General features: G+C 38.6%; 1 protein-coding gene across 2 annotated transcripts in view; it reads right to left on the reverse strand.

Moving 5' to 3' along the window:
* Positions 1-3,598: 3,598 nt before the first annotated feature.
* KMT5C (lysine methyltransferase 5C) overlaps positions 3,599-12,613 on the reverse strand; it is a 119,141-nt gene continuing 110,126 nt past the window's right edge. For both annotated transcript variants that reach the window (XM_053690699.1, XM_053690698.1), the window contains exon 9: positions 3,599-5,611. In XM_053690699.1, coding sequence (XP_053546674.1) covers positions 4,131-5,611 — 1,481 coding nt within the window. In that variant the 3' untranslated portion in view covers positions 3,599-4,130. The remainder of the gene's footprint in view (positions 5,612-12,613) is intronic.

Below are 12,613 nucleotides of genomic sequence, written 5' to 3' on the forward strand. Positions count from 1 at the left end.
GTCAATGGAACTGTATGGATGGCCTCTTCCAGGGCCTCAAACCAGAACGCCGCCGCAGCAGTGACAGGCGCAATGCATGCAAGGGGCTGTAAAATAAAACCTTGTTGAATAAACATTTTCTTAAGGTAACCCTCTAATTTTTTATCCATTGGATCTGAAAAAGCACAACTGTCCTCAACCGGGATAGTGGTACGCTTTGCTAAAGTAGAAACTGCTCCCTCCACCTTAGGGACTGACTGCCATAAGTCCCGTGTAGTGGCATCTATTGGAAACATTTTTCTAAATATAGGAGGTGGGGAAAAGGGCACACCGGGTCTATCCCACTCCTTACTAATAATTTCTGTAAGCCTTTTAGGTATTGGAAAAACATCAGTACTCACCGGCACTGCATAGTATTTATCCAGCCTACACAATTTCTCTGGCACTGCAATTGTGTCACAGTCATTCAGAGCAGCTAATACCTCCCCAAGTAACACACAGAGGTTCTCAAGCTTAAATTTAAAATTAGAAATCTCTGAATCAGGTCTCCCCGATTCAGAGACGTCACCCACAGACTGAAGCTCTCCATCCTCAGGTTCTGCATATTGTAACGCAGTATCAGACATGGCTCTTACAGCATCTACGCGCTCTGTATCTCGTCTAACCCCAGAGCTATCACGCTTGCCTCTCAATTCAGGCAATCTGGCTAATACCTGTGACAGGGTATTATTCATGATTGCAGCCATGTCCTGCAAAGTAATCGCTATGGGCATCCCTGATGTACTTGGCGCCATATTAGCGTGCGTCCCTCGAGCGGGAGGCGAAGGGTCCGACACGTGGGGAGAGTTAGTCGGCATAACTTGCCCCTCGACAGACCCCTCTGGTGACAATTCTTTTATAGATAAAGACTGATCTTTACTGTTTAAGGTGAAATCAATACATTTAGTACACATTCTCCTATGGGGCTCCACCATGGCTTTTAAACATAATGAACAAGTAGTTTCCTCTGTGTCAGACATGTTTGTACAGACTAGCAATGAGACTAGCAAGCTTGGAAAACACTTTAAACAAAGTTAACAAGCAATATAAAAAACGTTACTGTGCCTTTAAGAGAAACAAATTTTGGCAAAATTTGAAACAGTGAAAAAAGGCAGTTACACTAACGAAATTTTTACAGTGTATGTAACAAGTTAGCAGAGCATTGCACCCACTTGCAAAAGGATGATTAACCCCTTAATACAAAAAACAGATTAACAAAATGAAAAATATGTTTTTTAAACAGTCATAACAACTGCCACAGCTCCTACTTTTGAAGCCTTTTGGGCCCTTCAGAGATGTCCTATAGCATGCAGGGGACTGCTGAGGGAAGCTGAATGTCACAGTTTGTAGTTTTAACTGCACCAACTGTAACTTTTATACTATAACAGTGGAAAGCCTCTGTTTCTAGGCAAAAATAAAGCCAGCCATGTGGAAAAAACTAGGCCCCAATAAGTTTTATCACCAAAGCATATATAAAAACGATTAAACATGCCAGCAAACGTTTTATATTACACTTTTATAAGAGTATGTATCTCTGTTAATAAGTCTGATAACAGTCGCTATTAAATCACTGCATTTAGGCTTAACTTACATTAATCCGGTATCAGCAGCATTTTTCTAGCAAATTCCATCCCTAGAAATATGTTAACTGCACATACCTTATTGCAGGAAAACCTGCACGCCATTCCCCCTCTGAAGTTATCCTCACTCCTCAGAATATGTGAGAACGGCAATGGATCTTAGTTACTTCTGCTAAGATCATAGAAATCGCAGGCAGATTCTTCTTCTAATGCTGCCTTTGATAAAACAGTACACTCCGGTACCATTTAAAAATAACAAACTTTTGATTGAAGTTAAGAAACTAACTATAATACACCACTCTCCTCTTACTACGTCCATCTTTGTTGAGAGTTGCAAGAGAATGACTGGATATGGCAATTAGGGGAGGAGCTATATAGCAGCTCTGCTGTGGGTGATCCTCTTGCAACTTCCTGTTGGGAAGGAGAATATCCCACAAGTAATGGATGATCCGTGGACTGGATACACTTAACAAGAGAAATACTCCTAGGAGTATCTGACTAGCCATGTGGAAACTAGGCCCCAAATAAAGACTTATCTCCCTCAGAGAAAAAACGTCCTAATTTATGAAATCATATAAACGTTTTGTCACTAAGCAATATGAATATTAACATGAGTATTACCCTGTTATGTAAGCATGATCCCAGTAGCTGTTAAATCACTGCATCAGGCTTACCTCAAATACACAAGGCTCTGTCAGCATTTTCTAGAACTTATTCCTCTCTCTAGAAATAAAAATACTGAACATACCTCAAAGCAGGTAATCTGCAGGCCGTTCCCCCAACTGAAGTTTTCCCATATTCATCAGTTATGTGTGAGAACAGCAATGGACCTTAGTTACAAACCGCTAAGATCATCAAATCTCCAGGCAGAATTCTTCTTCTAATTTCTGCCTGAGAGAAAAATAGTACAACGCCGGTACAGTTTAAAAATAAACTCTTGATTGAAGGTAAAACTACATTAAGTCACCACATATCTCTTGATACTTCCTTTCTTGTCGAGAGTTGCAAGAGAATGACTGGGGGTGGCAGTTAGGGGAGGAGCTATATAGACAGCTCTGCTGTGGGTGTCCTCATGCAACTTCCTGTTGGGAAGGAGAATATCCCACAAGTAATGGATGAACCCATGGACTGGATACACCTTACAAGAGAAAAAAATTAATAATAGCATGCATTGGTACCAAAGCTGTAGTTCATTCATTTAATACAATATGTATATTTAAACAATACTACACATCGTGCATCACTAAAACCTTTTGCAATAGACAAAGGTCAGGAAAAAAAGGGATTTTTCATTGAATTACTTTGTTTTTTTATTAAATATTGTACTCAAGTGAAGATTAAAAAAAAAATTCCAAGGAACTAATCGTACCCAACAGAGAAAAGATTACATACAATATGGTCACTTGTCTTTCCAATCTTGAATGCTATTTCCCCCCCTAAATGGATTCACTAAAGCCAGTAAATTCACAGTCTATGGAACATTGTTAAGTATTGTACACTTAAATCAAACAAGTAAGTAGAAGAGAAAAGCAGGGAAGTCACTCATTTTAAGTCAACTGCCTGTAAAAAATGCTTGTTAGGAATTCAGTCTATAGAGTACACTGAATCATTAAATTTACAAGATAAAGTTTACAAATTCTAAAATATTATGTCTATTCCATTTCTAAAGATTTTTTTTTTTTAATTTTAAGAATCTCAAAACGTGCAAGACTTCACAGGGAATGTATGCTTTTAATAAAGTTAAATGAAACTGCACTATAAATATTAAAGGCTGATGGCATTGCTTGAGTTCATCCAGGTAAAAATGTAAACTGTTCAGATTTATTCCTTTAGATAATTTAAACACCCATATTTTTTTACATTTAAGTCTCAAACATTGTACAGGGAAATATAAGACTAAAAACAGCTGACCTAAAATCACCCTGAACGAACACACTTTTTATATTAGGTTAACTTTTTTGGTTTGCACAAAAGAGAAAAAAAAGGACAGAAATCCAACATGCTTAATTAAGGCTTTATGTTGTATTGAGGAAACATGTTCAGGGAAATCTTCACTGTAAATTATTTTAATCCTTCATGTGCCTTTTGGTACAAGATGATGCATCAAATCCACCGAAGTGTACAATGTCAAGTGTTTAAGATTCTTAAAAGGATATTCCTTTTTAGTTAGTTAACATAGCACCATAATAAGTTAGTAAGAGAAGATAAACATGAGTGGATGTTTAAATATAGGAAATAATTTCCTTCAACAATAAGTGCAGCAGTCATTACAGCAGACGAGAGAATAAGAGGTTTTCTCCTACAACTTTGGAGATAAAAGGCAAACTGGTATGTAAATCCTCAAAAGAGAGCTATTCTAATGCAATTGGGTAATTCAATCCATAACAGACACAGTATATTAAAAGTTGAGAAACAGAATGACCATAGCACCCATAAAAAAAGGGTAGGACAATGAAACCTTGTTCAACCATCACAGTTTATAATAGTTTAAGTATCACAGAATTTAGTAGCTTTCTAAATACAATTGTGCATTCAACTGAATTCCTCACTGGATGTAGATGCAAGATCTATATTTATTGAGCCATGAGTCACCACAAGACGCAGTCTCTTTGAGGGTGTAAATCTGTTGAATGCCAGTTTTCTCTTTTGGTCATCTTCCTTCATTTTTGACTCTTGTGTGCTTTTTGAGAGGGTCAAAGGGTTGAACCATTCCTTGTCTAGTTGCTCTGAGCTGGCATATCCTCCAATAACAAATGGTTTTCTTTTTAGACTGTTGTTCAAGTTCATTTCTACATATGGCTTTAAAGACAGCTTTGGATCTAACATAAATTCAACATCAGAATTGTGCATGGTCAAGCCAGAAATAGGCAATTCAGTTCTAGGAGTCTGAACCACAGACAATTTAGGTCTACATAAATTGACCCTTTTTTGCCTCAAGGTCCGATGGAGATTATTTTTATGGTTTAATGTTCCCCTAGTTTTACCATTATGACATTTCTTTAATATAGCTTTTCTTGGTCTTAAGGAAAATACTTTGTTTACACAAGATCTTTTTAAAGTATGTTGTTTTTTAGTCTCAGTTGTTTGAGATGTAGTGTTGCTCTCTGCTGCATCGGGTAAGCTGGTGTTTGCTTTGTCACGTGGTATTTCATCACATTTTAATCCACTGTTAAATTGGTTATGATATTTCTTTGTACCCAATGAACTACTATAGCTATTTGACTGCGACTCAAGCACTAAACATTTACTTAAGTCAATGGTAACATAATGGGTCAATCCAAGCCGTCTTAATGAATACACATCAGATGTTGGCTGTAAACTTGAATTATGTTGACTCGAATTTGTTGAAGAGTTATTAGGTGGAAGGTTTTTCTCTATGATATTAACCATGACCCCCTGATTTTGGGGCAATGGCTCATAATCTTGTTCATTGCAGTCAACACCAGGTTCAGAAATATAACTATCAAAAGCACTACATGATGTTTGGGATACATCAGCAGTTAAATGGCTGGTGGTAACATCTTCACAATATTCTGGAATAATGGCCTCTTCCATACCGCCATGCTCTAAATGTGCATAAAAAGCCTTTTCTTTGGCATTCGTTTCTTTTGAAAGATTAGTTTCCGAGAGCTGCATGGTTGACAACCGTGAGTCTTTGGTTGTTGTGTCAGAGTTTTCATTCAGTTGAAACACTGGCTTATCATGAGTAAGATCCTGCCGAAGCAATAATACAAAAGGCTCTTTCCTCAGCTTACAGCATTGATTGTTGTGTGTCTTATGGAGAGATGAACTTTCACTACACTTTTTGTAATTATGAAGGACAATGCGCACATCCCTCAGAATGGTCCCTTCCGGCATTGCAAACTTCAGTGATGGGTTAATGTTATTAAAATCATGAGGATTTATATTAAAATAAAAGTTTTTATATGTAGTAGGTGACTTGAATCTTCCAGTTGGCTTACGGCATTTTGCAGGCTTCTTTTTAAAGTTGGGTGATAACCTGTAATGTTTACCTACAAAAAAAATAAATAAATTTTTTTAATAATTTTCTCAGGATGCTGTAGTTATAAATACTGATTTTTGAACAGGCATTATTCAACTTCCTTAAAAAGGGACAGTCTACACTAAAATAGTTATTGTTTAAAAAAAAGATAGATAATGGCTTTACTACCCATTCCCCAGCTTTGCACAACCAACATTGATATATTAATATACTTTATAACAGTTAAACCTCTAAATGTCTGCCTGTTTCTAAGCCACTATAGACAGCCTCTTATCACATGTTTTTTTATTTGCTTTTCACAACAGAATACTGCTAGTTCATCTGGGCCATATAGATAACAATGTGTTCCACCCGAGGAGTTATTTAAGATTTAGCACAACACAGTACTAAATGCAAGTCAATAGATGATAAATGAAAAACATAATTTAAGTAAGAATTTACCTGATAAATTAATTTCTTTCATATTGGCAAGAGTCCATGAGCTAGTGACGTATGGGATATACAATCCTACCAGGAGGGGCAAAGTTTCCCAAACCTCAAGATGCCTATAAATACACCCCTCACCACACCCACAATTCAGTTTAACGAATAGCCAAGGAGTAAAAAGCATCAACAAAGGAATTTGGAAGTAATTGTGCTTTATACAAAAAAATCATAACCACCATAAAAAAGGGTGGGCCTCATGGACTCTTGCCAATATGAAAGAAATGAATTTATCAGGTAAATTCTTACATAAATTATGTTTTCTTTCATGTAATCGGCAAGAGTCCATGAGCTAGTGACGTATGGGATATCAATACCCAAGATGTGGAACTCCACGCAAGAGTCACTAGAGAGAGAGAGAGATAAAAATAAACAGCAGCCATTTTCCGCTGAAAAAAATAATCCACAACCCAAAATACAAGTTTATTCTTAATGACAAGAAAAACTTAAAACATCAGCAGAAGAATCAAACTGAAACAGCTGCCTGAAGAACTTTTCTACTAAAAACTGCTTCTAAAGAAACAAATACATCAAAACGGTAGAATTTAGTAAATGTAAGTAAAGAGGACCATGTTGCCATTTTGCAAATTTGATCAACTGAAGCTGCTTTCTTAAAAACCCACGAAGTGGAGACTGATCTAATAGAATGAGCTGTAATTATCTGAGGCGGGGCCTGACTCGACTCCAATAAGCTTGAAGAATCAAAAGCTTTAACCAAGAAGTCAAGGAAATAGCAGAAGCCTTCTGACCTTTCCTAGGACCAGAAAATATAACAGACTAGAAGTCTTCGTGAAATCTTTAGTAGCTTCAACATAATATTTCAAAGCTTTCACCACATCCAAAGAATGTAAGGATCTTCCCAAAGAATTCTTAGGATTAGGACACAAGAAAGGGACAACAATTTCTCTACTAATGTTGTAAGAATTCACAACCTTAGGAAAAAATTCAAATGAAGTCCGCAAAACCACCTTATCCTGATGAAAAATCAGAAAAGGAGATTCACAAGAAAGAGCAGATAGCTCAGAAACTCTTCTAGCAGAAGAGATGGCCAAAAGGAACAACACTTTCCAAGAAAGTAGTTTAATGTCCAAAAAATGCATAGGCTCAAATGGAGGAGCCTGAAATGCTCTCAAACCCAAATTAAGACTCCAAGGAGGAGAGATTGATTTAATGACAGGCTTAATACGAACTAAAGCATGTACAAAACAGTGAATATCAGGAAGTTTAGCAATCTTTCTGTGAAATAAAACAGAAAGAGCAGAGATTTGTCCCTTCAAGGAACTTGCAGACAAACCCTTATCCAAACCATCCTGAAGAAACTGTAAAATTCTAGGAATTCTAAAAGAATGCCAAAAATATTTATGAGAAGAACACCATGAAATGTAAGTCTTCTAAATTCGATAATAAATCTTTCTAGAGAAAGATTTACAAGCTTGTAACATAGTATTAATCACCGAATCAGAAAACCTCTATGACTTAGCACTAAGTGTTCAATTTCCACACCTTCAAATATAACGATTTGAGATACTGATGGAAAAACGGACCTTGAGACAGTAGGTCCGGCCTTAACGGAAGTGGCCAAGGTTGGCAACTGGATATCCGAACAAGATACGCATACCAAAAACCTGTGAGGCCATGCTGGAGCTACCAGCAACAAAAACAATTGTTCCATGATTATTTGGAGATCACTCTCAAAAGAAGAACTAGAGGCGGGAAAACATAAGCAGGTTGATAAAACCAAGGAAGTATCAGCGCCTCCACTGCTTCCGCCTGAAAATCCCTGAACCTGGACAGGTATCTGGGAAGTTTATTATTTAGATGAGAGGCCATGAGATCTATCTCTGGAAGACCCCACATCTGAACAATCTGAGAAAACACATCTGGATGGAGGGACCACTCCCCCGGATGTTGAGTCTGACGGCTGAGATAATCCGCCTCCCAAATGTCTACACCTGGGATATGTACCGCAGAGACTAGACAGGAGCTAGATTCTGCCCAAGCAAGTATCCAAGATACTTCTTCATAGTTTGGGGACTGTGAGTCCCACCCTGATGATTGACATATGCCACTGTTGTGCTATTGTCTGACTGAAAACAAATAAACGGTTCTCTTAACAGAGGCCAAAGAGCTCTGAGATCTGCACGGAGTTCTAAAATCATGATTGGTAATCTCCCCACTTGAGATTTCCAAACCCCTTGTGCTGTCAGAGATCCCCAAACAGCTCCCCAACCTGAAAGACTCGCATCTGTAGTGATCACCATCCAGGTTGACCGAGCAAAAGAAGCCCCTTGAACTAGATGCTGGTGATTTAACCACCACGTCAGAGATTGTCGAACATTGGGATTTAAGGATAATAAATGTGATATCTTTGTATAATCCCTGCACCATTGGATTCAGCATACAAAGCTGGAGAGGTCTCATGTGAAAACGAGCAAAGGGAATCGCAGTCCTGAATATAAATAAGCTTTCCTTAGAAAAGATTCAAGTTTCCTATCTAAAGGAACTTAAGTACTATCTTCCATAGGAATAGAGGTACGTACAGCAAGAGTAGAAATAGCCCCAACAACTTTGAGGATCTTTTCTCAAAACTCTATAGAAATTGCTGGTAAAAAATACAATTTTTAAACCTTGAAGAAGGAATAAAAGAAGTACTTGGCTTATTCCATTCCTTAGAAATCATATCAGAAATAGCATCAGGAACAGGAAAAACCTCTGGAGTAACCACAGGAGGTTTCGAAACAGAATTTACTAGTTCTAATATCAAGAGGACTAGTTTCCACGATATCCAAAATAATTAACACTTCTTATAACAAAGAACGAAAATACTTCATATTAAATAAATAAGTAGATTTGTTAGTGTCAATATCTGAGGAAGGATCTTCTGAAACAGATAGATCCTCATTAGAGGAGGATAATTCATTATGTTGTCGGTCATTTAAAATTTCATCAACTTTATAAGAAGTTTTTAAAAAAAACTTTATATTAACTAGAAGGCAGAATAGCAGACAAAAGCCTTCTGAATAGAATCAGTAACAAATTCTTTAAATTTCATAGGTATAACACGTACATTAAAAGTTGAAGGAACAACAACAGGCAATGTACTATTTACTGATGGACACAATATCTGCATGTAAAAGTTTATCATGACAGCTATTACAAATGACATTCGGAAATATAATGCACTTAGCTTTAGTAGAACCGACATCAGGCAGCAAAGCTCCAACAGATACTTCCGAGACAGGATCAGATTGAGACATCTTTGCAAAATGTAAAATAAAGAACAGCATATTAAGCAAAATTTGTCAATATCGTTATAGGACAGTTTCAGGAATGGGAGAAAAATGCAAAAAGCATAGCCTTCTGACATAGAAAAAAAACAGAGGCAAATAGAAATGGGGTGTCAAATAATGAAAATATTTGGCGCCAAGTATGACGCACAACGTAACTGAAATTTTTTTTGGCGCCAGCAACATCCGGAAATGACACACTCGCGTCACTAACGACGCAACCTTGTGCAAGGAACGCCGGAAATGACAAACTTGCATCAACGGACGTACTTTCGCGTCAAGAATGACGCAATTAGGGCTGCAACAACTAATCGGTAATTTTATAATAAAAATAGTTGTCAACAAATCTCATTATCAATTAGGTGGTCAGTGATTAGTTGGTCAGCGATTAGCTGGTCAGTTGCACAGCACCAGCTGCTTTAATCTGATGATCTACTGCAACTAAGATTGTGCAAAAAAAATTGAATTTATTTTTTTAATCTTTTTCTATCCGATTAATCGGACAATAATCATCCGATTAATCGGATATAAAAAATAATAATAAATAAAAATGTTTGCACAATACAATGTGCAGGAGTTCATCGGATTGAAGCAGCTGGTGCTGTGCAATTAACCAACTAATCGCTGACCACCTAATTGATAATGAGATTCTTTGACAACAATTTTTAGGGCTGCAACAACTAAAGTCTAGCATTTTCCCCAAATATGAAACTGGCAGTCTGTTAAAAGGAAATACATGAACCTGACTCATGGCAAATATAAGTACAATACATATATTTAGAACTTTATATTAATGCATTAAGTGCCATACCATAGCAGAGGTGTCTTAAGTAATAAAAAAGTAATAAAAAAACATACTTACCGAAAGACACCCATCCACATATAGCAGATAGCCAAACCAGTACTGAAACAGAATCAGTAGAGGTAACTGTATATGAGAGTATATCGTCGATCTGAAAAGGGAGGTAGGAGATGAATCTCTACGACCGATAAAAGAGAACCTATGAAATAGATCTCCCGTGAGGAAAACCATTGCATTTAATAGGTGATACTCCCTTCACATCCCTCTGACATTCACTGTACTCTGAGAGGAATCAGGCTTCAAAATGCTGAGAAGCGCATGTCAATGTAGAAATCTTAGCACAAACTTACTTCACCACCTCCATAGGAGGCAAAGTTTGTAAAACTGAATTGTGGGTGTGGTGAGGGGTGTATTTATAGGCATCTTGAGGTTTGGGAAACTTTGCCCCTCCTGGTAGGATTGTATATCCCATACGTCACTAGCTCATGGACTCTTGCCAATTACACGAAAGAAAGTCATGTGATCAGGGGGCTTTTAGAAGTTGCTTAGATACAAAGCAATTACAGAGGTAAAAAGTATATTCAGGGATGCGCAATTCATATCGCCCGACACATGCAGTTCTGGGCAGGTGGATTTTCCCCACATTTAGCCATGTTGCAGGCTAGTAGTGCACTGGGAGTTACTGCTGTGGCAACCTAAACAGTAGAGAGCCGAAGAGCAAAGAGGAGGGGCTACATGCTAGCGCATGAGACTGATACAGGAACTGCTGGGGGATATTTGCGTGTGTCTCTATACTTTGACATGGCGTGGGCAATCCTGGAAACTCGGTGTGGGACAAATGCTTATGTGTGGCTAATTTCCAGGTGGGCGGGGACTCAGGGACCAGTGCTCAGGAAGCCGTCATAGGGCATGCTGGAGGTTTGGTTATACAATGCGGCTCAGGAAGCCGTCTTAGGGCACGCAGGTTTGGTTATACAATGCGGCTCAGGAAGCCGTCTTAGGGCGCGCAACAGGTGTCGCATTTTATTTTGTTGTTCCACATGGCCAGTGGAGTTTGGATATTGAGATAGGAAAAAGCAGATTGAGTGCATAACCCTGGGCTAGAGAGCGATTATGTGAGTAACATTATTTGTCTATTTGCAGGCTAACATGTGAAGAAATATTGATTCTATAATAATACATACAGCTTCCAACAGGTTTATCTCATTATCACAATTATTGAATGAAGGTTTTTTGCAGCTCAGTATTGATGAAAGCTTTTGATTTTGTGGTCAATGCAAAATTTTACTTATGCAGGGCTGCGCAGGAAGCAGTCTTAGGGGTGTTTATCCAATGCAGAACCTGCAATATATTGAATAAAAAGTATTCCCTCCCTGGTAGTCTAGGGAGATAGTGTGCTAAAAGAGTATGCACCCTGAGTGACACACTATAATAAAATGAACAGGCACGGAAGTTTTTCCAGCTTTTGTTCTGTCTCAGCTGAGTGCATCTCTCACTCTTTTTATTTATGCAAATTGCTCTTGGGTCTCCCTAAGAGTAAAAGGGGAAACCAGACGTTGACTCCTTGCACACATGCCCTTAGAGAGATGCGACTGCACCTCACTGACGAGGCCCACAGAAGGCCGAAACGATCGTCTGGGGTTGTTGTTTCTCTTGTTCAGAGAAGAATTGCCTGGTATTTCGGTGCTGGACTGTCAGTGGGCAGGGTCAGACTGATATGCTACAGGATATTTTTTTCTCTGTGAAGGGGCATAGTGTGCTAAAAGAGTATGCACCCTGAGTGACACACTATAATAAAATGAACAGGCACGGAAGTTTTTCCAGCTTTTGTTCTGTCTCAGCTGAGTGCATCTCTCACTCTTTATTTATGCAAATTGCTCTTGGGACTCCCTAAGAGTAAAAGGGGAAACCAGACGTGGACTCCTTGCACACATGCCCTTAGAGAGATGCGACTGCACCTCACTGACGAGGCCCACAGAAGGCCGAAACGATCGTCTGGGGTTGTTGTTTCTCTTGTTGAGAGAAGAATTGCCTGGTATTTCGGTGCTGGACTGTCAGTGGGCAGGGTCAGACTGATATGCTACAGGATATTTTTTTCTCTGTGAAGGGGCATAGTGTGCTAAAAGAGTATGCACCCTGAGTGACACACTATAATAAAATGAACAGGCACGGAAGTTTTTCCAGCTTTTGTTCTGTCTCAGCTGAGTGCATCTCTCACTCTTTATTTATGCAAATTGCTCTTGGGTCTCCCTAAGAGTAAAAGGGGAAACCAGACGTGGACTCCTTGCACACATGCCCTTAGAGAGATGCGACTGCACCTCACTGACGAGGCCCACAGAAGGCCGAAACGATCGTCTGGGGTTGTTGTTTCTCTTGTTCAGAGAAGAATTGCCTGGTATTTCGGTGCTGGACTGTCAGTGGGCAGGGTCAGACTGATATG

Source organism: Bombina bombina, chromosome 8 (assembly GCF_027579735.1).
Source record: "Bombina bombina isolate aBomBom1 chromosome 8, aBomBom1.pri, whole genome shotgun sequence".
NCBI classification, from domain to species: Eukaryota; Metazoa; Chordata; class Amphibia; order Anura; family Bombinatoridae; genus Bombina; species Bombina bombina.